Genomic DNA, 27574 nt, shown 5'->3' on the forward strand with positions numbered 1-27574 from the left:
TCTTTCACTATACATGTTCTAATTTATAGTACACTTACAATGTAAATTACAAACTCCTTCATAGAAAGGATCATGTCTTAGCACATTCTGATAAACCCACACTGCCTTGGAATTTAAAATGTGATTATCAAATGAATGAATGCATTTTTGCAATTAATTCCTACAAGTCATATAATTCTACAGGAGAAAATATTCCATAGGAGATATTTAATCCACTTATTTTTGAAAAATAAGACTATTTTAAAGTCTGTGACATACAATCAATCCCCTACTTAATAATTATATTTATTTCAGAAAACCCACAATGTGAAATATTTCCAGTTAAGTGTGCCAGTAAATTATAAATTTCCCTCACAATCCAAAATGGGGAGGAGAAAGGACAGGGAACAAAGAGGTGAGATGTACCACTACACTGACTGTATTTCTCTTCTAAGCTACAAAAACCTTTCAAATCTCTTAAATATAGTCAAAGTTACTCTAACTACTATATAAAAGAAGAGAGAACTAGCCATGACGTGCCTATGGACCATTGCTCAAGTGAGTTTAAAATGGGCTAAATCTTTTACCAATTTCACAAACACTTGAAAAGAACTTTGCAAAGCATCATAAATCCTGTATTTCCAGGTTTCAAAGTTAAATAACACGATTTCCAAAAGCACATTTGTGATAAAGTATTTTACATTTAAAAAACATAGGGAAAAAATATAATTATGCTTTCCAATATGTAAAAGCAGTCATAAAAAATTAGTGATCATTATGTTTCATTATAAATGATTCAGCTCCCATCTACCCAGTGGTAGATGGAGCTACACAAATTCTTGCCAGGAAGAAGAGACCTGTTACATTATAACTTATATCATCAATAATTAAAGAAATGATGACAATACTACCATGCATATTCAAGTGGCGTATTTACTTCTTGACTCACCTCTCCCCCATTAACATATTCCATCACAAAACACAAACGGTCTTTTGTCTGGAAGGAATATTTCAAGGACTTGAAATGAAAAAGAAAAAATGTTACATTATAATCCAGAATTCTTATAATGATACCAAAATAGAATACTTAGAAACAGTAAGCTCCAGGGATGAAATGAATTGTTCTTGTCCTGAGGAGTCTATTTAACTCCTTAAAAGTGTTGAAGAGTTTGGAAGAACACAAAACAAATTTTGTTTAGATCAGCAGTGGCTATTGTTAGGGAAAAAGTTAAAATTAAAATTTTAAGTAAAAATACACTTAGTAATTGTGATGAGCACCTGTCAATATATTGTGCTATTTGCAACTGTATTAGTTCCTGAGGTCCCCACCCTCAGGATCTTCAAGTGAGGAAGTCTAAGGAATACAGCTGGAGTAGCTATGCTCCTGCTCCTAATACAGTTTCAACACTGCTTTTTGCATACTGGGTGCAGAACTTGAGTGAATTCAACAAAGCTGTTTCATTTAACTGTATAAGTTATAAAGATATCAAAACTTTAGAGCTATCTTAATACACTGGACAACAGACTGACAGCAATGTAACAAAGTAAGCCTAGGTATGTAACTATTCTTCTGAAAAAACTCCTACTACATAATCCTAAATCTCTAAAAGGCTCCTCCTTTGGAACATCTACCTGTTACTTCTTTTTCCTCTTTCTTTTCTACGAGTTATTTTTCATCTTAATATACTTCTTTAGAACCAGAACAAATTGTGTCTCTATTATAAGCAATCTAAGTACAGGCCTAAAAAAATTAGTTTCTTTCAAAACAAGTAATATGCATGTAAGTCACTGTTTATACTTTGTCCAGTCAAGAAAACATATCATGACTTATCCTATCTTTAATTTTTGTATTCAGGATTCCTGTGTTTCTTCAAGTACTCTCTACCTATGGGAGGTTTCAATTTCTATGAAAAATATTCAGTAAAGATTTTCTGCCTTTCATATCTGGAGACAATGCTGCTTGATCATTGAAATATGTATCAGAAGCCATTAAGCAGAGGAAATACAAAATCCTTACATTTGATACTAAGAATTTCTTTTAAGTCTACCATTTTCTCAGTGGTCTCTGTATATTTGCTCTATGGTTTTTTGTTTTTTAAGGCAGTGACATTCATGGGGGAAAAAGTTTCAGAAAAGTAATGGCCATGTAAGAGGAGGATCACAAACACACACATATTGTAAACTTCAGCCATACACTGCAATCATTCGAAAGAAATACGACCTAGAGTCTCTCTACAAAGAAAATGGCATACGTAGACAAATGAGATTTTTCATGGCTTAGTTTTGCAATAACACTCTTGTGAATGTAAGTATCAGGTGAGTACACCTGCCCTCCCTTGAACGTAAAGGTCAGGTGAGTGCACCTGGCCTCAGTCACTTACTGTTAAAAAGGGGTGTCGAGTGTTCTTTAACACTCTGCTTTCCGTTAGAGTATGTGCCACTTCATCCTACAAAAGAAAAAGGTAAACCTTTAATATATGGACTAAGCACCAGCAATAGAAAATATTCACTATTTCTCTAAGACCAGAAGAGGTTAAACCCAGAGACAAAAAAATGAGATGGCTGTGAGGTGTAATAAACGCATATACACTCATAGTTAATCAAAGTATATTGATAATATTATATCAAGTATAATATTATATTATAATATAATATATATAATATTATATTATAATCAAGTATATTGATTATATTTGATAATCAAATAAAAATCACCAAATAGTTATCAGGGACACAGGTGATTGAATAGTGAACCTTCCTCCTTTGAGGCAATGCCTTAGCAGCTAACATTCAGGCATGGAGTAGTTAATATTCCCATGTTTGTAGTATATTTTATTCAGGAGGATATAAAGGATGTATTTCAGTAAAGAACATAGAATTTCTAAGTCTCCTACTTAAAAGAAAAAATCAGTTCCTGAAGATAGGAACACAGAATATACAGATAAGATTTAATTATCAACTATACATTTTACAAATACCAACAGAACATAAAATTGGTATATTTTTGTTTGTGGCTTTTTAACAGGCTTCTTAAAAAAAAAGTTACAACCTACTTAGGTGACAATTTTAAAAATCTGGGTTTATTTCAAACCAAAAATAAGTATATTTCCCCAATCTTGTACATAAATCTCATCTTGACATCAAAAATGAACTAGGAGAGATTTTCTTCAACATATGGAAAACTGGAAAAATGTTTCATATTTCAAAAATAACAGCATCTTAAAGAAGAAAGGAAAGGAAGACACTGCTGAAATTAATACAGCTGGTCTCTCTGGTCTCTGCCTCCAGCAAGAGCCTAAACAAGGCTCTTGCTGGATTAATGTCTCCACACCGTCAGCAAATCACAATTAAATTATAAGTAAGATGTGGAGAGCAAAACATTGGGTCACTGCATTATATTTATCATCTGACCTTAATCAGACCTAGAAGATAAATGAGAAATAGATTGATCAAAAATGCTAAGCCCCGGAAGCCATTCCAAGAGGGCAGGACCAGCTTCATCTGAACAAAGTGAAACAAAGCATGGGTATGAAACCACTCCTGAATTATCTGTTTAATAAAAATTAGGCTTAAGTGCTCAAACAATTCAAAAGCCTCTATCAGTCACATCATACTACAGTTTCTAAACTAATTAGAACAGCACACATCTTAATGCAAACTAAATCAGAAGCAGAAATGAGAGCATGACTTACTGATTTCTAACACCCACAGTGCCTAGCATCGTGGTTAGCACACAATAGACAATAAATGTTTGTTGAACTGAACTGTTTATCACAGGAATAAATTCCAGATGTCAGGAGTGTATGACTCCATTAAATCAATCACCCATTCCTTCCACAAATATGCAACCAAACCTACTGGGTGCAAATACGGCCCTGAACAAAAAAACAAACAAACAAACAAACAAACAAACAAGGATCTCTGCCCTCAGGGAACTTTCTGTCTCCCTACACAGATGGTGATCAATGCTAAGGGGGAAAAAATGGAGCCAGGGCTACTGCAGTTTAGGAGCATCTTGTAATGAACATGAAATACATACGGAAGCATTACACAAGTGGCTACTTTGTGACAAACACAACCAAATTCATTAAAAACCAAAACCCTTGATGGGCACTTAAATGCTAATGACAGTGAGGGTATAAAGTGGTAAAAAAAAAAAAAAAAAAAAAAAGGGGATCCCTGGGTGGCGCAGCGGTTTGGCGCCTGCCTTTGGCCCAGGGCGAGATCCTGGAGACCTAGGATCGAATCCCATGTCGGGCTCCCTGCATGGAGCCTGCTTCTCCCTCTGCCTATGTCTCTGCCTCTCTCTCTCTGTGTTAACTATCATGAATAAATAAATAAAATCTTAAAAAAAAAAAAAGACATAATCTCTCTGCTCATGGAGTCACAGGCTAGTGGAGAAGACATAACAGATGGGTAAATATCCAACTTCAAATAAATTACTAATTCTGATGACTGATATTAAGAAAAAATGGGGGAATCTATGATCATAAATGGCATAATGAAAGAAAACTAACATTATTGAAAGACTATATAGGGTGGGTAATGTGATGATGTGGGAGGCAAGGGTGTGACATAATCTAATTTCTATTTTTAAAAGTTTACGCAGGCTCCTCTGAGTAGAAGGACAACAAAAATAGCAAGGATCAAGCAGAAACAACAAGGAGTCCAAGAGAGAAACCAGGATGGGTTAGACTACTGTGGTATCAGTAGGAGCAGGAAAAAAGGGGGACCATTTTGAAATCTTTTTGAGATATAAAACTAACAGTCATAATTCAAAAGTTACCTGCCTCTACCACGAGCGTGACTCAAAAGAAACATCTCTTTGCAGGCAGTCAGAAGAAGATTCACAGAAGAGATAACATTTCTGCAGGTTATGCTTGAGAACGCTAAGTGGCTGGAAGCAGCCAGCCAGGAAAAGACTACAGAAAGGTAAGTGTGAAACCCATCTGAAACCAGAAAAGATATTCTAATACTTCAGAAAATATTTCCAGAGGGTAGTTCATTCTGTTTTTTATTTTTAAGGATTTATTTACTTATTTGAGTCAGAGAGAGAGTGTGAGTGAGTGGGGCGGGGGAGAGAGGGAGAAGCAGACTTCGCTAAGTACAGAGTCTTACAGGATGGGTGTTCAATCCCATGTCCCTGAGATCTCGACCTGAGCCAAAATCAAGAGTTCAAAGCTTAACCACTTAACCGACTAAGCCACCAGGTGCCCCCATTCTATTTTTTAAAATAAGCCTACCACATACAATAGTTATTTTTATAAATCACTTTGTAAGTTTCAGGATAGAAGATTAGTTTTTTCCTAAATTCTGCAATCTGCCTAACCACAGGGAAGCAGCCAAGGCAAGATATATGGCAACAAATGCTAAACCAATATTTATCATAAGAATGTGAACAGAATTAATACCATGTACATAACTTTCAAATATTAAAATGTATTTTTTACCATATTTTACATATGATCAGATTAGAATTCTTCCCCCTTAATGCAGATTTAATAGTACTATACTTCACATACTAATTAGTTTCTGCTATGAAGATAAGGTATGCATCAGCTAAAAAGTAAACACAGATGCCAATAATTTTTAATTACAGTTAAAAGCAATATGTCAAAACAAAAAGTTAAAAATAACAGTGATAAAACTTAGTGGCTAAAACAATGTGATGCCTTTCAAAAAATCCACTCGTTGATCAGGACTATAAATGAAGGGGGCTAAAAATGCTTGAGTGTGCAATAGAAGTCTAATGTTTTAATGAAAAAGCTTCTGAAAATCAGTTTCATGTATATTCACCCACGGCAAAATAGTAACTAATGAATTTTAAATCTAATTTCTCTCATAGGAATAGGATTTTATTTCTTGAGGACATGAGGCAGAGAAAAGTTCTTCTCATATTTATTTTCCCAATCATCTCCAATTTACCACTCCCTTCTACTGCAGATGGTCTAAAATTCTGCCTTCATTTGCCTCCTCCTGCCCCATACTGTCAAGCAGTTATTGGGTATTTCATGAGGGGTCAGGAGTAGGACATGGCAGAGAACTGAACGAAGAGATCTCTAACCCGCTGGTCAGTGACAAGGGATTCAGGTCCTTTCACCCCTATACCAATTCAGCAAGGTAGGCTTTCTTATTCCCATTCTGCATAAAGAAACTGAGGTGCCGAGAAATTAACCTGTTCAGGCTGCAGTGAAAGAGTCAGTACTGATTCCACATTTAAGGCCCATGTTAGGGTCACTTCTGCTCCACACCACTGTCTCCCATTCAAATGCTCAGTATCTCCTTAACTGGGCACAATCACTCTGTTCACAGTATTTTCTCCAACTTGAATGCAAGACTTTAATGACCTACTCTATCAGAAGCCAGTTGAAATCAAGATATGGCAAGTTCAAAGCACTTCCTTCCTCGCTCCATCAGAGCAATAACAAAGACCCAGAAGGGGAGGGGGCAGGTGGGAAATAACCAGAATAGGGCAGAGAGGTCTGTGCTCCATTTCACTTACTCTCAACTAAACCATGGGCACTCTCATGTTATGTACTTCTGTCTTGACACCATAGGTTAGCAATCTATACATTTTTTTCCCCATAGCAAAGACGTAACACATTTTAACCTCTAAATTTGGGGTCCTAACTTCCTCTTTTCAAAACTAGGGCACTGCCCAGATCAGCCCTGTCCTGCTCTCCCACTCTCCAGGCACCACACTGTCTTCTCACTGTTCCTTAACTACTATTTCTCTTTTCTTTATGATTTTTTTCACTTTGATGCAGAGAATGAAAGCACAGTTGTCCTTGGTTGTCTATGAACACTACATTATCTTTCTCAAGGATAGTCATTTGATACTTTGTTCTTGATCCTCTTGTTCCAAATATTGCTTGGATGGAGGGCTACGTGGGCTCCTCTGACTTTGATAATGATATAATCATTTGGGGACCTAGTATTTCTTAAATTGTACAGTATGCTGCTTGTTTATCCTGCCCCCTATTTGCACTGCATTCTTTCCTTCTACCCCTTTGAATTCCCAATATTGGAATAAACCAGTCTCTACCTTCTCACCTTTCTATCCCACATCTAAAGGGGTAAGAAATCACATAAACATACTGACTAGAACCATTACAATTCCCTCTTCAATCTCAGCTGAATCTTCAGAGGATTCTTTACACGTCACTCTTCCAGTCCTTATTATAGTGCTCTTAAAACATTCCCAGGGCTACTACCATGCCTGATATGTCTGCTACTTACACCTGTCAAGCTACTGAGCTGGGACAGAGGCCCAGGTCTGTCACTTTCAAGTCTAGGAGCTTTTCATTAAGTTTCTCTCTTTATCTCAATTTTGCTCCCACATACTTTCAAAATGTGATCTACTTTCTTTGCAGAGTATTAGTCATTAATAACATTTGATACGTTTGATGACGCATCCCTCCTGAAGACCTCTTCTCTTGGTTTCTTTCTTTTTCTTTCTTTTTTTTTTTTTAAAGATCTTTATTTATTTATTCATGAGAAACACAGAGAGCGAGAGGCAGAGATAGAGGCGGAGGGAGAAGCAGGCTCCATGCAGGTAGCCCGATGTGGGACTCGATCCTGGGACTCCAGGATCACTCCCTGGGCCGAAGGCAGGCGCCAAACCACTGAGCCATCCAGGGATCCCTTCTCTTGGTTTCTAGAACATCACAATCTCTTACTTCCCTCATCAGTAGTTCCATTTTCTCAAACTTTTACTGCTTCCTTATCTCTGAATCCTTATTCTAGGAGTATCCTCCCAGAACTCAGTCCTCAGATGTCTTGCCTTCACTATGATTCCAAACAGTCTCTATGGTGATGGACTTCCAAACAGATCCTTCACCCCCCAAAACGCCTGTTTGCCATCGATGTCTAGTAGAGGACTTAAACTTGGATGTGTAACAGAAACATCATATTTGGCATCCAAAACCTAAATTCTAGGGGTACCTGGGTGGCTCAGTCGTTAAGCATCTGCCTTTTGCTCAGGTCATGATCTTGAGGGCCTGGGATCCACCCTGCATCAGGCTCCCTGCTCAGCAGGGAGTCTGCTTCTCCCTCTGCCCCTCCCCTGCTCATGCTCTCTCTCCCTCAAAATAAATAAATGAAATATATTAAAAAACCCACAAAAAGACAAACCTAATTTCTAATCTGCCATCAAAAAGCTTTGTTTCTCTCACAAAACAAAACAAAGCAAATAAAAATCTCCATTGCTGAGAATGGCAATACCATCCTTGCAGTTGCTCAGGCCAAAACCAGGTACTGATCCTCAACCCCTTTCTCTCACACCCTACATTCAACCTGTCAGGAATCTGTTGGCTCGGCATCAAATTACAACCAGGATCTGAATGTGTCTTTCCACCTCTATTGATACTACCCTGATGCATGCCACGAGTATCATTTATCGAGATTATTGCAATTAACTCCTAGCAAACTCCCTGCTTCCTACCCACCGTCTATTTTCAACTCTACAACAGAAGAGATGCTCTTAAAATGAAAACCAGATGATGTTACACTACTTAAAAATTTCCAGTGGCTTCCTACTTATCTAAAGTAAAACCTAATATTCTTATGACAGTGGCAAGTACCTACACAATCCTATCCTCTTCTTACCCATGCAAGCCACGGTAGACTCCTAGCTTAGTCTGAGAACATATTACTTATGCTGCTTGTTCGGGGCCTTTTCAACTGTGAAGCCCTCCGTCTGCAGCAACTCTCTCCTCCAAAATACCTCAAGGGCTTGCTTCCTCAACCCCGTCAAATGCTCACTGAAATTTTACCGTAATGGTGAGGCCTTCTGTGATTACTCTATTTAAAACTGCAAAACCCACAAACATCACTCCTCATTTCCCTGCCCTATTTTATTGTTCTCCATTAGTATGTATTAGCTTCTTACATACAGTGTGATTTACTCATTTAATGTGTATTTATTGTCCATCTTCAGACTAGAGTGTTATTTCCAATGGGAGAGGTGGAGTTTGGTCAAGTTTATTCATTCACAAAGTCCCAGTGTCTAGAGCATGCATGTTAAATAATTTGGGGCTCAATTTATATTTATTGAAAGAATGAGTGAATGAATCAATAAATAATGATTCTTTAGCATATTAGCATATGTTACTGAAGAATGACAAGCTTCATAAATTCCAAGAAGCAACCAGAACAAAAATGAATGAACTAATTCCTCCAAGAGCACAATGAGCAGATAAAGATACAGCAGATCAAACCAAATCCATTCATTATCTGTCTCCCACTGTAAACCACAATCACTAGCACAATGTTTAATAAAGAGGTTCAAGAGAATCTCAAAGAGTGGATCAGAGAAGCTGGCAGATGATGTTAAGAAGTTCTGTTTAAGGTCTACCAGCAATAACTGAAGATCCAAGGACACAGAGATATTAGTGGTCAAGCCAAACCACTGGGTTTATATTTTAGTGGGCAAGTGTGCAGGAAAAGGATTGATGGAGCAGGCTTGGGCTGCTAGACTCTGCATTCATAAGAATGGCCAATCTTCAGGACTGACACTTGGCCAGCTCCTGGGAAATAAACTCTGACCCCTTTCAATATTCTGTATGATAGTTGTTTTTATCAGAGATCTTGGACCACACAGTACCAGTCTGACTGGATAGTTTATACAAACAACTCTAAGAATGGTGAGGGCTACACTCCTGATTTTGCTCGGAATGGCTAGAATCTGAGCAGCTAAGGGAAGTCAAGCAGTGCTGCTTGCCTATGTGACTGACCTCCACAAAAATCCTGGACGTCAAGGCTTTGGTGAGCTTCCTAGGTTGGACAACATTCTGTACATGCTGTTACACACTGATGCTGGGAGGATGAAGCATGGCCATGCGAGACCATTGGGATAGAACACCTGGAAGCTTAGACTTGGTTTCTCCTGGACTCTGTCCCATGTGCCTTTCCCTTCGCTGATTTCAGTCTGTATCTCTTGGGTATAATGAACCATACAGTACATCAGCTTTTCTGAATCCTGTGGTCCTAACAAAATAGTTAGCCTGAGGTGGGTCTTAAGGACAACGGACACAGCATCAGCTATGGGATTTATTAGGGGTGACATCAGCAAGACAGAGGGCTGGAGGCCCAGTGCTAGGCTCCCCCACAAAACCAAAACAAAAACAAAAAACAAAAACACAATGAACAAATACAGACTGATGAGTATAGATTTGGAAAACTTCTGGACTACAGTGAAGTCAGCAGAAAACAATAAAGCAACAGAATTCTTATAAAGCTGAACAAACAAACAAGGATGGCTAATAGGAAAGCATAGTAAACATTTTGCAGCACTCCATCCTCAAATCCAGAGCAGCCAGGCACCAAGAGGGATCTGCTCAGTAGAATTTTATGGGAAAATTAGAGCAAGAGAACCCAGCAAGCTTTATCACCACCACATATGTTTGCATCCTTGGCTACCAAGGCTGCCCACAGTCTTCACTAACATTGAACTCAGCTGACAGCGCTGCCCAAAGTTCCCACCACTGCATCTCCTCCCTGGGACTAGAATGTCATTGTAGTGAAACCCACCCCTGGGGACCCAAGTTGCTGCTGGGCCCACTCTCTGGGATCAGGATGCCACAAAACTTGGCCATCCACAGGGCCAAGCTGCAGTTGCTCTAAGCCTTACCACTGAATCCTAAGTCAGGGATCTGACCTACCCTATAAGGGTCACACTACTGCTGCCACTGCTCTGCATCCTCCTATGTTCAAAACTAGGACTCTAACTTGCTATAACCAGGACTGTGCTGCTGCTGCCCACCCCAGCCTGCCTCCAGCACCCAGTTGCAGCTTTTATTTGCCATAAATGGGGCTGTGCCAATAATGTTCTGTACCCAACGTTGGGTCTCAAGTTGTAGGTCTGACCATTCATAACTGGGGCTGAGTTATCCAGATCCTAATTTGGGGCTCTGACCTACAATCACCAGGGCCACATTGCTGTGGCTCTGCACCCTACCTTTGGTGTCCCAAGCAGGGGCTTTGACCAAACATAACTGGACTGGTGCTGTGAATGCTCTGTACACTGCCACTGGGTCCTAAGGCACCACTGCACTGTTATCCTGCCACTGGTGCATCTGTCTCCACCCCAAGTCCTGAACACTGTGGTGATCCCCAGAGACCCAGGTCCCAGTTCCAGAGGAAACCTGCATATACCTGCATCTCAGATACCAGCACCCCCCCAAATACACTTGGTGCTCCAGGGCTCAGGTGCCATGGTAGCTCTGTGTGTACCAGATCCCATGACACCAGCTCTGCGGACACTGTCAGCACATCACATCTGGTACCAAAAGGGATTCCCCCAGCTAGAACTTCCTTTTACAGGCAAAAAAAGAACAGGAGAACCCCAGCAAACTTCATCTCTGAGGACTTGAGTAGCCCTAGACACCACTGCCATCCACAGAATCTCTACAGGCTTAGCCATAGAAGACCCTGACCACCCCCAGTCTTCACTGATGTTGGTCTCAGCTGACAGAGCTGCATGGGGACCAGTCTTCTGTACCCTCCCAGGAACCAGGCACTAGGCCACAGCCAGCTGGTGTGCTTACAGTCACCTTCAGGCAAAAGTCTCTCTCTAAAGAAGTCAGTTCAGAAAGGCTAGAAGAGATGACCACTCCTTCATATGCTCAGATATCAACACAAAGACATTAGAAACACAAAAAGGGAAGGAAACAAGACTTCTTCAAAGGTACACAGTAATTTTCTAGTAACTGACACCAAAGAAATGGACTTGAGAGTTACCTAAGAATTGAAAATAATTAAAGAAGTTCACCAAGACTCAAGGAAACACACAGTAATAATTCAATAGAACTCAGAAAGACAATACATGAACAAAACTTCAACAAAAATATAGAAATCAGATAAAAGAACCAAACCCGAAATCTAGAGCTGGAAAAAACAGGGAACAAAATGAAAAAATGCATCAGAGGGCTTCAAATCAAGCTCAGTCAAGTAAAAGAAAGAATGTACAAACTTGAAGATAGAGACCTCTTGACATTATGCAGTTAGAGGGAAAAAAAGATGTGAGAATGAAACAGAGTGAAGAAAGCCTATATGATTTATGGGATACCACCAAGTGAAACAATATTCACATGTGAAAGTCCCAGCAGGAGAAGACAAAGAGGGAGGAAGGAATAGGAAATTTATTTAAAGAAATAACAAAGAAATATTTCTTATTAAAGAAATAACAACTGAAAATGTCCCAAATCTGGGGAGAGATATGACCATTCAGGTACACAAAGCTCAAAGATACCAAAGGAGATTCTACGAAAAGAGATCTCTATTGAGATCAAGCCCTCAAAAATCAAAGACACAGAGAATTTTGAAAGCAGCAAGAAAAAATATATTCATCAAATACAAGGAAAGCCCAACAAGGCTGTCAGTGAATTTTTCAGCAAAACCTTGCAAGCCAAGAGACAGTAAGATGATATATTCTACATGATGAAAGAAAAAAGTGCCCACTAGGAATATTTTACCCAGCAATGTGGTCCCTCAAAAATGAAGGAGAAATAAAGACTTTCCCAGAAAAACAACAGGTGAGAGAATTTATCACAACCAGACCTGCCTTACATGAAATGCTAAGTGAAGTTCTTCAAGCTGAAATAAAAGATGCTAAGCAGGAACATGAAAACATATAAAAGAATAGAATTTACTAGAAAAGGTAAAAATATAGTCAAATTCTATATTGTTGAAATAGTAACGTGTAAATCACTTTGACCTCCAGTATACAGGCTTAAGGACAAATGTGTTAAAAATAATAACAATAAAAAAATAACAATAGCTACAGTATTTTGCTACAACATCACACACAAGTAAATATGGACATCAATAACAGAAAATGTAAAAAAAATAATAACAGAAAATGTTGGGGGGAACAAGTAAATGTGTAGAATATTCTCAATCAACTGAAGCTGTTAGCAGCTTGAAATAAGACTTATTACAGTAAGATGTACTATGAACATCCTGGTAATCATAAAGCAAAAGCTTACAATAGATTCACAAATAAAAATAGAATCAGAGTATACCACTACAAAAAAAATAATTCATAAAAGAGCAAGAGAAGCAGAAAGAACAAAGGAACTACAAAACAATTAGAAAGAAATAAACAAAATAATAATGGCAAGTCTTTATTACTATTTTAAATGCAAATGGTTTAAATTCTCCAATTAAAAGAGAATGGCTAAGTAAATTTAAAAAAAAAAAAAAAAAAACAAGATCCAACTATATGCTGCCCAAAAGATACTTAAGCTTTAAGAACACTCATAGGCTGAAAGTGAAAAGATGAAAAAAGATGTTGCAGGTGAAACGAGCAGGGGTAAGTAACTATACTTATCTCAGACAAAAGAAACTAAGTCAAAAGCTATAATGAGAGGCAAAGAAAGTCTTTATATGATGACATAAGGGTCTGCTCACCAAGAGACTATAACAATTGTAAATATATATAATAGTTAACAAATCTGCAGATTAAAACAGACAGCAATATCACAGTAGTAGGGAACTCAAATATGCCACTTTCATCATCACATCACCCCGATAGAAAATCAGTAAGGAACTAATGTACTTAAACTACACGTTAGCCAAATGGAGCTAACAGAAACAAAACATTCTATCCAATAATAATATACATTCTTCTCAAGTAAATCAAATATTAGGTCACAGGGCAGCCTGGGTGGCTCAGCAGTTTAGCGCCTGCCTTTGGCTCAGGGCGTGACCCTGGAAGACCTGGATCGAGTTCCATATCAGGCTACCTGCATGGGGCCTGCTTCTCCTTCTACTTGTATCTCTGCCTCTCTCTCTCTCTCTCTTTCTCTCTCTCTCTCTTTCTGTGTGTGTGTGTCTCATGAATAAATAAATAAAAAATCTTAAAAAAAATTAGGTCACAACTCTTAATAAATTTAAGAAGTTTAATCCATATCAAGTATCTTTTCCAACCAATACAGTATGAAACTAAAAATGAATTACAGGGGGAAAGCTGGAAATTTCACATATATATGGAAATTAAAATACTGTGGAATAAGCAATGGTTCAAAGAAAAAATCAGGAGGGAAATTTTAAAAATCTTGAGACAAATAAAATAGAAATACAACATACCAAAACTTATGGAACAAGCAAAAGCAGTTCTAAGTGAGAAGTTTACAGTCATAAAAAGGAAGTTTCTTACATTAAGAATAAAGAAAGACCTCAAATAACCTGAATTTACACCTTAAGGAACTAAAAAAAGAACACTCTAAGTTAGTAGAAGGAAAGAAATAATTAAGATTAGAAAAGAAATAAATGCAATAGAGACTAGAAATACAATGGAAAAACAACAAAAGAATTGGTTCAATAAAATTGACAAATCTTTAGTGATACAAAGATTTAAAAAAAAAGATTCAAATTAATAAAATTACAAGTGAAAGAGAACACATTACAACTGATACTACAAAAATACAAGAATCCTAAGAGACCACCGTAAACAATTACCACCAAAATTTTAGGTAACTCAGAAGAAATGGATAAATCCTAGAAACATACAATTTGAAGTTACAGAAAATCTGAACAGAATAATAAAGAGCAAGAGTTTAAATTAGTAATCAAAAATCTCCCTAGAAATAAAAGCTCAAAAGCAGATGGTTTCATGGGTGAATTCTAACATTTAAAGAATATCAATCTTCCTCAAACTCTTCAAAAATTGAAGAGAAAGGAACAGGTTCAAATTTGTTTTACAAGGCTAATATTTCTCATACCCAAGTCAGACAAAAACACCTTACAAGGAAAGAAAATAATAGGCCAACATTTCTGATGAATTTAGAAGCAAAAACCCTCAACAAAGAACCAACAAACCTAATGCAAGAGCACATTAAAAGGATCATATACCATGATCACATGGGATTTATCCCTAAGATGCAAAGATGATTCAACACAATTCAGTAAGTGATATACCACATTAACAGATTAAAGGATAAAAAGCACATGATTATTTCCATAGATCCCAAAACATATTTGACAAAAATAAACACTCTTTCATGATAAAAACTCTCAATAAACTAGGTATAGAAGGAATTGTACCTCAACATAACAAAGGCCATGTATGACAAGCCCACAGTTAATATCATACGCAGTGGTGAGAAGTTAAAAGCCTTTCCTCTAACATCAGGAACAAGAGGGATGCCCACTATTAGCACTTTTACTCAGCACAATACTGGAGTTACTAGCCACAGCAATTAGGAAGAGAAAACAAGAGAGAGAGACAGAGAGAGAGAAAGACATACAAATGAAAAAAGAAAAAGTAAAATTATCTTTTGCAGATGATATGATCTTACATAAATGTAAAGACTCCAGCAAAAAACTGTTAGAACTAATACATGAATTCAGTAAAGTTACAGGATACCAAACCAACACACAAAAATCCGTTGCACTTCTATATACTGACAATAAAATACCTGAATGAGAAATGAAGAAAGCAATCCTATTTCCAACTGCATCAAAAAGAATAAAATACTTTGGAATAGATTTAACCAAGGGGGTGAAAGACCTATGCACTAAAAACTACTGGAATTGCTGAAAGAAACTGAAGAACACAGACAAATGGAAATATGCCCCATGTTTTTGGGTTGGAAACATTAACATTGTGAAAATGTCAGTGATACATACAGATTCAATGCAATCCCTATCAAAATTCCAATGGCCTTTTTCACTTCAGAAGAAAAAACTACACTAAAATTGGTGTGTAGCCAAAGAAAACCCCAAAAGTCAAAGCAATCTAAAAAAAAGAACAAAGCTGGAGGCAAAACACTTCTGTATTTCAAACTATATTCCGAAAGCTATATTCCAAAGCTATAATAAGAGAAACCATACAGTAAGCAAGACAATATGGTTTAAAACAGTGAAACTGGACTTCTATCTTACATTACTCACAAAAATTAACTCAATACGTTAAAAACTTAACTGTGAGACCTGAAAATGTAAAGTTCTTAGAAGAAAACATAAGGAAAAATTCCTTGACGTTGGTCTTGCCAACGATTTTTGTGTAGACACAAAAACCAAAGGCAACAAAAGGTAAAATAAATAAGTGAGGCTACATCAGGCTAAAATGCTTCTGCACAAAACCATCAATAAATTGAAAAGGTACAGAACAAGAGAAAATTACTTTGCAAGCGATGTATTTGATAAGGGGCTCATTTCCAAAAATATAAAGAATTCATATAACTCAATAGCAAGAAAGCAAATAATCTGATTAAAAAGGGGGGCAGCCCGGGTGGTTCAGCGGTTTAGCGTTGCCTTCAGCCCAGGGCCTGATCCTGCAGACCCGGGATCGAGTCAGGCTCCCATGTCAGGCTCCCTGCATGGAGCCTGCTTCTCCCGCTGCCTGTGTCTCTGCCTCTCTCTCTCTCTGTGTCTCTCATGAATAAATAAATAACATCTTAAAAAAAAAGGGGAGGCGGCAGAAGACAAACATTTTTCCAAAAAAGACAAACAAATCGCCAACAGGTATATGAAAAGGTACTCAGTATCACTAATCATCTGGGAAATGCACATCAAAACCACAATGAGATGTCCTTCATACCTGTTAGAATGGCTACTATCAAAAAAAGAACAAATATTGGCAAGAAAGTGGAGAAAAGGAAAGCCTTACACATTGTGGGTGGGAATGTAAATTGATGTAGCCACTGAGGAAAACAGTATGGTGATTCTTCAAAATATTAATTGAACCACCATATGATCCAACAATCCTATCCTTATATATATTTGAAGGAAATGAATTCAGGATGTCAAAGAGACATCTATACTCCCATGTTCATTGTAGTGTTTTCACAATAGCTAAGATACGGAAACAACCTAAATGTCCTTGAAGACACTTTGGTATATATACACAATAGAGTATTATTCAGCCATAAAAAAGAAGGAAATTCTGGCATTTTTGACAGCATGGATGAAACTGGAGAGCATAATGCCAAGTGAAATAAGCCAGACAGAGAAAATCGAATACAGTATGGCTTCACTTACATTTGGAGTCTTAAAAAAAAAAAAGCTGAAAAAAGTTGATTTTATAGAAACAAAGGAGAGAGTGATTGTATGGCCAGGGGCTGGAGAGGGGAAAATGGGGAGGTATAAGGCATAGGGCACAAATGTTCAGTTACAAGAAAAGTAAGTTCTGAGGATCTAATGTGCAGCATGGTGACTCTAGTTAATACCACCATATGTTATACTTGAAAGCTGTTCAGAGTAGATCTTAGGAATTCTCATCGCACACACATGAAAGGTCAACGATGATGTTCTGATATTTTAACCATCTGAATCTTGGTAATCACTCCATGATTCCAAATAATCATGTTGTATACTTTTAAATACATTTGCATCGGTCAATTATACCTCAAAGTTGGGAAAAAAAAAAAGGTAGTAAAACTTTTTAGAACAACTCTGACTTGCTAAAATGTGGCCAAAATGGGATGCCTGGGTGACTCAGTGGTTGAGTGTCTGCCTTTGGCTCAGGGCATGATCCCAGGGTCCTGGGATCGAGTCTTGCATCGGGCTCCCAATAGGGAGCCTGCTTCTCCCTCTGCCTATGTCTCTGCCTCTCTGTTTCTCATGAATAAATAAATAAAATCCTTAAAAAAAAATGTGGCCAGAACTTTGTTAGGGAAAAGGAAAAATGACAAAGCAGGTGATGATGCATGGGCAGTGGCCATCTCCCTGGCCTTGTGGTCAGTGTGATGGGCAGTGCAGAGCTAGACTACTGGAGGGATGGACTACCAAGAAGGCACAGTACTACGGAAATCATAATGGGAATTTAAGAGGTTCATCAAAGTAGGGCAAGTTGATGCTATAGAAGTACCGTCTTCCGAGATCAGCAGGTGATTGGAACCAGCAAGTGGACATCCTCCTATGCTTGAGGTGGCCACCCGAGTTCATAAAATGAGTAGATATAGGAGAGCTGTGGCAATGCAGAGTTAGGTTGACCATCAACATATTCCTCTGCACCCCCTGAGACACAAAATATCAGTAAGAACTATCTAGTCTGCCAGAGAGAGAGAGAGAGTAGATGCCTAGGCGGCAGATGGCAAGTGCACTATAGCGGTCCCCACCAGCATTCCCCAAGGCTATATATGGGACCTGACAGGGACAGAAACTTATTCTGGACTGAGCTTTGCATACTCAGTGGTAGATAAAAATTCAAAATACTATAAAAAGACTAGAACAGAATATAACATACCAGTTTGGACCTTGGTGGTCATCAGACCAAGAAACATCCTTTATAGCCCATAGCAACCAATAACAGGCAAAGAGGTAGCACATCAAATGGACAGGGTATCTAAGAGTCTGATAAAGAATTGGAATGGGAAATTGTAACATCTGTTATCTAAAATGAGAAAAGATAAAGACATGCAGGAGCCCTTCATGGAGTCCATGCCTTCAGAGGTGTGCTCATACTGAACACGAGGAAGGCTGAAGGGGGTGGGTCCCTGCTTGATAGAGTCCTCCATTTTCCTGGAGGACATGGGAAAGAGGGGGTAGCAGAAGATTGTGTTATGACTCTGAAATTCTTCGCCACATCACCACAATTTTCCTTCTTCCTACCTGATGGATGCTGTGATCCTTGGACCAGGGATACCACTATGGGTGCTTGAAGGAGGGCTCATTCCTTAGCAAGAAATTGTAACTATACCTGTCAGTGTTATGCTGGAATTCCTAAGGGCCTGATGGGATGGACTGTGTCTTCCCTTCCTCCAGGAAAAGCAGGGTTGACAGTGAATGTGGCTGTGTTGCCTAATTGTCAAGAGAGCTCACTGGTTCTGTAACTCACCCTATGAGTGAGACTGGACTGCAGGAAAGGTATGTGGTAGACCTCTGGTACTGCAGGCAATTTGCTTCAGCACATACTTACCCTAAATGGGAAGTTCATATCTCTAGGTACTTGCCTGTATTCATTTCATGTGACTGTTGTCACAAATTATCACAAACTTGGTGGCTTGAAACAACAAAAATTTACTCTCCTACAGTTCTGGAGACCAGAAGTCCAAAATCAAGATTGGGAGCTAATAAGCTCCCTTCAGAGGGTCGGGTGCTGGGGGCGTGGGGAATCCATTCCATGATGTTGTTCTGGCCTCTGGGGGCTGCCAGGAGCTTCTCTCCTTGAAGCTCCAGGACTCTAATCTCTGCTCACCATGTGAATCAAACCTGCCTCTGCCTTAATGACAACTGTCACTGGATATACGGCCCACTCAGATAATTGAGAACCATCTCCTTATCTCAAGATCCTTCATTTAACTGTATCTGAGAAAAGGGCTTTTCCAAACAAGGTCCCATTAATATGTTCCAGAAATTAAGATGTGGAAATACCATTTTGGGGTTCAATATTCAACCATTACAGTTCAATCCTGGTGCCCCAAATTTTTGTCTCACAGGCAAAACATATTTACGCATTCCAACATCTCCAAAAGTCTTGACTCACACTATCAACTTTAAGGCTAAAACCTCATTTAAAGAATAGCAGCTCAAAACTCTCAAATCTCATCATCTAAATAGTGAAGTTAGGTTCGGGAGAGATGCAGGGATGGCCCATCCTGGGGCAAAATTCATCGACATCTGTTGCCCTATTAAATCAGAAAACAAGATATTCGCTTCCAAAATACAATGGTGTGACAGGCATAGGACAGATACTCCCATTCTGAAAGGGAGGAATTGGAAAGAATAAAGAGATCACCCATCTCAAGTACAGCAGAAGAGATTCCTTTAGATCCCTAGGTCTGAGAAATCCTTGGTATTTGCATCTCTGCTCTCTAGGCCCATGGAGGGCCTTGTAGCCTCTGCATCTGTGCCTCTCTGTGGCTCTGGCTTCAGAGTCACACTTCCTGTTTCAGAGTAGCATGTTTTCAGCGGCATCCACCAATTGTACCATTTCTTTTACACTGCCTGGGCTTGTAACAGTTTCAGTCTATCCTGTAACTCTAAATAAGTCGTGTGCACTTTGTCTATTGATTTATTCTGAAAACTGAACACCAATGTGGTGTTTGTAATATTATAAAAATAGGTAAATATCATTTACAGCAGAATCACCTAGTATGGTTAATCAGTAAAAAAGGAAAGGTTACTGTTCATCAATAATCCTAAGCTCCTCCAGGGACAATTTTCCATGTGTCCAGGCCAAACTGTCTCTGATGCTACATCCATTGGTCATGATCATTCCATATTTCACTCTGCTTCACATTTGGACTATATCTTTCTCGAGGAAATATTTACTTTTCCTTGTAGGTCCTACATCCTTTTTTCTCCTCCTTCTTTATTCTACCATTAGAATCGACCTTAGTCAAATGATCTACTATGGAATGACTGGCATATGTCATCTTGAGATATCTTATCATGCACACTGAACGTAAGTTCTCTTGCCTCATGGACTCCATCTCTGACTATGACATTTCCTTCTAAATTTTGCTAAAATAAATACGACACAATTTTGTTTTTATTCCTTAATGGAAGGTAGTCTGTTCCTTGCTTTCTGAAAACTTTTAGAGGATCTTTTTAGCTTTAAGATTCAAAACTTTCCTAATGATTTAAGAAGGTGTCTATTGTCCATTTTTTCTTTCTTTTTTTCCCCCAGACTTCATTTTTATGTAATCTCTATACCCAATGTGCAGCTCAAACTCACAATCCTGAGATCAAGAGTCACAAACTCCACTGACTCAGCCAGCCAGGGGCCCAGTTTTCTTTTCTTTGGGCTCAGCACTCAGTAGATACTTTCAATGTGAAGACTCCTTCAGCTACAATCAATTTTATTTTCTTTGATTACTTCTAAACTCTTTCCTTCTCCCTTAAATTCTTACACATGCTGAGTGCCCTTTATTAAGCCTTCATGTCCTAACTATTCTTTCAGTATTTTCTATTGCTGTATTTTTTTGGCTCTTCATTCTTAGATATTACCCAAAAATTTGTTTACAATCCTTGTATTAAATGTTTTATTTTAGCAATCACGCATTAAATTTATAATTACTTTCTTGTGCTCTATTTTTCAGCCTATTTTTGTTTTGTAATACATTTTTCCTACTTCTCTGCAAATACTAATTAGAGATTGTGAATGTATCTTCAGTTCTCTGTTTTGTCTGTTTTCATGAGGATCAACTATTCCTTTGTTCTTCTTCATTCTATTTTATTCTGTCTTTAGATTTTTCTCATCTGTTTGGTGATCCTCAGTCCTCTGTTCATATTCTTGAATGACTAACGAGGTAGAGTAATAGAACATGGGTTCTCTTGTTGAATGGGAAAGCTGAAAATAGATTTTACTATGTGAATTAGGAAACGAGCTGGCACACTTAAAGACTCTGATGAGGTAGAAAACAGAAAAGCAATGTGACCACTCCATTCTGACCCCAGAAATGTCCAAGAAAAGAGGGTGCCGGGTGCCAGAACTGGGAACCTAGCCTACCTAAGTCAGACAACTCAGTAACATTGTAAGAAGGTCAATTCTATTTTTATCCTGATGACATAAACATTATACCCAATCACTGTGTATGGCTGAGGATATGAGCAGGATTAGATTGACTCAGCTCATCTAATCAAAGTGAGTTTAAAATGCTGTACAGGCATACCTCACTTTTTTTTTTTTGCTTCACTTTATTACACTTTGCAGATAATGCATTTTTTACAAATTGAAGGTGGCAATGCATCAAGAGTCTATTAGTGCCATTTTTTCAATAGCATTTGCTGCTCACTTTGTGTCTCTGTGCCATATTTTGGCATTTCTTACAGTATTTCAAACTTTTTCATTACTATTGGATTTTTTTTTAAAGATTTTATTTATTTATTCATGAGACATACAGAGAGAGGCAAAGACATAGGCAGAGGGAGAAGCACGCTCCCTGGAGGATCCCAATTGGAACTTGATTTCAGGACCCCGGGATCATGACCTGAGCCAAAGGCAGACACTCAACCCCTGAGCCATCTAGGCATCCCACTACTATTAGATTTTTTTTATGGAGATATCTGATCAGTGATCTTTGATATTATTATTGTAATTATTTTGTAGTGCCATGAACCCTGCCTATATAAGAAAGCAAATTTAATCAATGAATGTTGTGTGTGTGTGTTCAGAATCTTCTTCTGATTGTCTATTCCCGAGCCTCCCTCTGAGGTTCCCTATTCCTTGAGACACACAATATTGAAATTAATATTTAAACCAATTAATAATCTTGTAATGGCCTCTAAGTGTTCAAGAGAAGATGTATAATCTCTCACTTTAAATCAAAAGCTAGATGTGATGAAGCCAAGTGAGGAAGGTAGGTCAAAGCTGAGAGGCTGGAAGCTAGGCCAAGCTGTGAAAGCAAAGGGAAAGTTCTTGAAGGAAATTGCAAGTGTTATACTCCAGTGAACACATGAATGATAAGGAAGCAAAACAGCATTACTGCTCATATGGAGAATGTTTCAGTGGTCTGGATAGAGGATCAAATAGCCATGACATTCCCTTAGGCCAAAGTCTAACCCAGAGGAAGGCTCTGACTTTCATCAATTCTGTGAAGGCTCAAAGAGGTGAGGGAGCCACAGAAGAAAAGTCTGAAGCTGGCAGAGGTTGGCTCACAAGGTTTAAAGAAGTCATCTCCATAATATAAAAGTACAAGATGAAAAACCAACTACTGTTGCAGAAGCTGCAGCAAGTTATCCAGAAATCCAGCTAAGAGAATTCATAAAGGAGGCCACACTAAATATCAGATTTCAATATAGATAAAATAGCCTTATACTGGAAGAAGATACCATCTAGAACTTTCATAGCTAGAGAGGAGAAGCCAATGGCTGGCTTCAAAGCTTCAAAGGACAGGCGGACTCTTTTTTTTTTTTTTTTAAGGTGATAATGCAACTGGCGACTTTTAGTTGAAGCCAATGCTCATGGGCCATTCCAAAAATCCTAGGACCCTTAAGAATTATGCTAAATCTACTCTGCCTGTGCTCTTTGACAACAAAGCCCAGATGAGACAGTACATCTATTTACAACACGGTTTACTGAATATTTTAAGCCTACCATTGAGTAGCTCAGAAAAAAAAAAAACTCCTTTCAAAATATTACTGCTTACTGACAACACACCTGACTGCCCAAGAACTCTAATGGAAATGGACAACAGATTAGTGTTGTTTTCATGCCCACTAATACAACATCCATTCTGTAGTCCATGGATCACGGGGTACTTTTGACTTTTGAGTTGTATTTAGAAGTACATTTCAAGGGGTGGTTGGGAAGATGGCAGAGCAGGAGGATCCTGAGTTCACCTGGTCCATGGACATACCTAGACAACAGTTACATCTGTGCAACTAACCGAAGACAATCTGCAGACAGGTAGAACAGATATTCCATAGTTCACTGTAAAGAGAAAGCCATGTGGAAAAAGGTAGGAGAGGCAGAGGCACAGCTGAGAACCAAACTCCTGGCAAGACTCACCACAAACAGAAGAGACATCACAACCACGGAGACATGAGAGCCATTAGATGCTGGGTCCCTGCATCAGGAAGACAAAATCCTGCTAACAGCTGGCTCTGAAAACCAATGGGCTTAACTTTAGGAGCTTTTCAAGTCAATGGAGCTTAACTCCAGGTACGTTAAAAATCAGTGGACTTACCCATCCTTAAAGGGCCAGCAAGTAACTCACTGAGACATAGCACAGAAGCAGTAGTTAAAGAAGCACCTGGGGTATACATGAAGATTTATTTACTCATCTCAGAACATGTGCTGGAGAGGTGGGCATCTTCAGGACACATCTCCAAGAAGAAAAGTGCTATGGGCACCATTTCTCTTCCCCTCCCCCAGTCTGGAGAGCTAGACACTTGTGGGAGCCAGCACCAGCACCCTCCTCCTACCTTGCTAACAATGCTGTTCTGCCCTGGTGTTCCCTTGAAGACCAGTCCCATTCAACCCTCCAAAGTGACTCCTGCCCTGCCACATCCCACAAGCAGCCCCATGAGGGATCAGTGCCATTCCAAAGTGACTTCTGTCATGGAGAGAGGTAGGGAGATAACCCACACACTTGTATGCCTAGTTTGAGCAGCAGAACCTTTTGGCTGGGTGCACAGAAAGAAAAGTCCTGCCACGTGGTGTGCTTACCACTGTGGCAGAAAGAGAGACTAAGTGCTGACACTCAGCCTAATTGCTGATCACCCAACGCTGAGATCCCACTAGCCTCTGGCAGGCACCCCAACAGCACAGGGACCAAATCCTGCCCCGTGCTCCCGCAGTAGGCCAAGGAGGTCAGGGCAGCCGACTGGACTGAAGGCAAACATGGCTCAGCCACAACAGTAGGGCACACACAGCCCACATAGCAGACACCCCTGGAGCACCTTGATTTAGTGACCAGGGAGGGGTATGGCATTACAGGGTACCACAGGACCTCTTTTACATGAGGCCACTGTTTTTAGAACCAGGAGATGTGGCTGACCTCCCTAATACACAAAACAGAGACTGTAGAGACACCTAGGTGGCTCAGTGGTTGAGTGTCTGCTCAGGGCATGATCCCAGGGTCCGGGGATCAAGTACTGCATCAGGCTCCCTTTGGAGAGCCTGCTTCTCCTTCTGCGTATGTCTCTGCCTCTCTTTTTCATGAATAAATAAATCTTTAAAAAAAAAGACTGTAGCAAGAGACAAAAAAGGGCATTGCATAATGATAGAGGGATAGGTCCAACAAGATGATATCACAATTGTAAATTACATAAATTATAACTATAAATTTATATAAAGCAATTTACTAACAGACATAAATTGAGAGTAATACAACAGGAAGGGACTTTAACACCCCACTTACATCAATGGTGAGATAATGCAGATGGAAAAACAGCCAGCAAACAGTGGCTTTCAATGACATATTAGACCAGACGGACCTAACAGTCATATATAGAACATTTCAGCCAAAAGCAGCAGAATACATATTCTATTCATGTGCTTATGGAACATTCTCCAGGATGGATCACATCTTAGGCCATAAAACAAGCCTCAATAAACTTAAGACTGAAATTATATCATGCAATTTTTCTGACCACAGAGACATAAAACTACAAATCAACTACAAGAAGAAATCTGGGAACAACAAGTAGAGGCTAAGCAACATGCTACTAAACAATGAATGGACAAGCCAAAAAATCAAAGAGAAAATTTAAAAATACATGGAGACAAATGAAAACACATGGTACAAAATTTGGCGACACAACAAAAGCAATTATAAGAGGGAAGTTTATAGTAATACAGACCTACCTTAAGAGACAAAAAAATCTCAAACTAATAATCTAATTTTATACCTAAAAGGGCTACAAAAAGAAAAGCTAGTAGAAGGAATGAAATAATCATTATTAGAGCAGAAATAAATGAAATAGAGACTAAAAAATATATATAAAAATCAATTAAGTTAGGAGTTGGTTCCCTGAAAACATCAACAAAAATGATAAACTTTTAGCTAGATTCATCAAGAAGGAAAAAAAAAAAAAAAAGACAGGACCCAAATAAATAAAATCAGAAATGAAGGAGAAATAACAACCAATACCATAGAAATACAAAGGATTATAAAAGAATTTTATAAAAAATTATATGCCAACAAACTGGACAACCAAGTAGACATGGATAAATTCCTAGAAACATAATCTTCCAACTGAATCAGGAAAAAATAGAGAATCTGAACTGATGAACTACTAGAAATGAAACTGAGTCAGTAACCAAGACACTTAACAAACAAAAGCCCAGGACCAGACGGCTTCACAGATGACTTCTGGCAAACATTTAAATAATCAATACCTATTACTCTCAACTACTCCAAAATACAGAAGAGTAAGGAAAACTTCCCAATTCATTCTATAAGGCTAGCACTACCCTGACACTAAGACCAGATAAAGATACTACAAAAAATAAATAAATAAAAATTACAGACCAGTATCTTTGATGAACATGGATACAAAAATCCTCAACAAAGTATCAGCAAACCAAATTCAACAATACATTTTTAAAAAATCATTCACCACAGTCAAGTAAGATTTAGTCCAGAGAGGTAAAGGTGGTTCAATATTCACAAATCAGTCAATGAAATATATCACACTAGTAAGAGGATAGAAACCATATGATCATATCAATAGATGCAGAAAAAGCATTTGACAGACTACAACATTCATTCACTGTAGAATTCTCAACAAAGTAGGGATAGAGGAAACATACCTCAACATAATAAAGGCCATATATGAAAAACCCATAGCTAACATCATAATGGTAAAAACTGACAGCCTTTCTTCCAAGATCAAGAACAAGACTAGGATGTCTTACCCTCACCACTTTTAATCAGCAGAGTACTGGAAGTCTGGGCCACAGTAATAAAACAAGAAAAAGAAATAAAAGGTATCTAAATTGGTAAAAAAGAATTAAAACTGTCACTATTTGCAGTGAGATGGTACTATATATAGAAAACCCAGAAACACCAAAAAACCACCAGAACTAATAAATGAATTCAGTGAAGTTGCAAGACACTAAATTAATATACAGAAATCTCTTGGATTTCTAAACAGTAATAACAAAGTAGTAGAAAAAGAAATTAAGTAAACAATCCCATTTATAATTGCACCAAAAAGAATAAAGATGTCATTTTTAACATAAATAACTTAAAAGGGTTGAGTAGAGTAGCATAGCAGCAGAGAAGCAGTTTTTGTATGTTACTGAAGTTAAGGTGGTATAAATTCAAATTAGAATGTTATAATTTTAGGTTGTTAAATGTAATCCCCATGGTAACCATACAGAAAATAGCTACAGAATACATAGAGAAGGAAATGAGAAGGGAATTATAATGTTTCACTATAAAAAGATCAACTAAACATAAGACAGTTGCAGACAGTGAGGACAAAGAAAGTATAAAGCATATTGAAAAAAAATAACAAAGTGACAGAACTCCCTCCTTATAAGTATTTATTTTAATGTGAATGGATTAAACCCTCCAATCAGAAGATAAGACATGATCAAAATATGCACTGTCTACAGAAGACTTATTTTAGAGGCAAAGACACATATATGCTGAAACTGAAAGGATGAAATATTACATACAAAGGTAACCAAAAGAGAGCAGGGGTGGCTATTTTATTATCAGACCAAAAAAAAAAAATTTTTTTAAGTTACAAAAGACAAGAATTGACATTATATATTTACCAAAAGCTCAAATCCAGCAACAAATAACAGTTATAAACATTTTTGTACCTAATAGCAAACCATCAAGATGCATGAAGCAAAAATAAGACAATTAAAATGAGAAATAGTTTTACTATAATAGTTGGAGACTTCAATATCTTACTTGCAATAATGAGAACAACTAGAGAGACGTAAGAAAATGGAAAACTTAATACTATAAACCAACTAGATCTAACAGACACACAGAGAATGTTTCACCCAACAACAGATTACACATTCTTTTCAAGTGCAGGTGGAAAATTCTCCAGCATACACCATATGTTAGGCCACAAATTAAGTCTCAACAGATTTAAAAAGACAGATATCATACCAAGTACCTTCTCTAACAGCAATGAGATAAAGTCTGAAATCAGAAACAGAAAGTAAACTGGAAAATTTATAAGTTTGTAGAAATTAAAAGAGTCTTTATCAATAGATCAAAGGAGAAATCATAAG

General features: G+C 38.1%; 1 protein-coding gene across 1 annotated transcript in view; it reads right to left on the minus strand.

Annotated features, from left to right (window-relative positions):
• AKT3 (AKT serine/threonine kinase 3) overlaps nucleotides 1-27574 on the minus strand; it is a 309710-nt gene that overhangs the window by 93641 nt on the left and 188495 nt on the right. The window contains exons 7-8 of the mRNA XM_055323992.1: nucleotides 2361-2426; nucleotides 929-997 (exon numbers count right to left, since the gene is read on the minus strand). Coding sequence (XP_055179967.1) covers nucleotides 929-997; nucleotides 2361-2426 — 135 coding nt within the window. The remainder of the gene's footprint in view (nucleotides 1-928; nucleotides 998-2360; nucleotides 2427-27574) is intronic.

Source organism: Nyctereutes procyonoides, unplaced genomic scaffold (assembly GCF_905146905.1).
Source record: "Nyctereutes procyonoides isolate TBG_1078 unplaced genomic scaffold, NYPRO_anot_genome, whole genome shotgun sequence".
NCBI classification, from domain to species: Eukaryota; Metazoa; Chordata; class Mammalia; order Carnivora; family Canidae; genus Nyctereutes; species Nyctereutes procyonoides.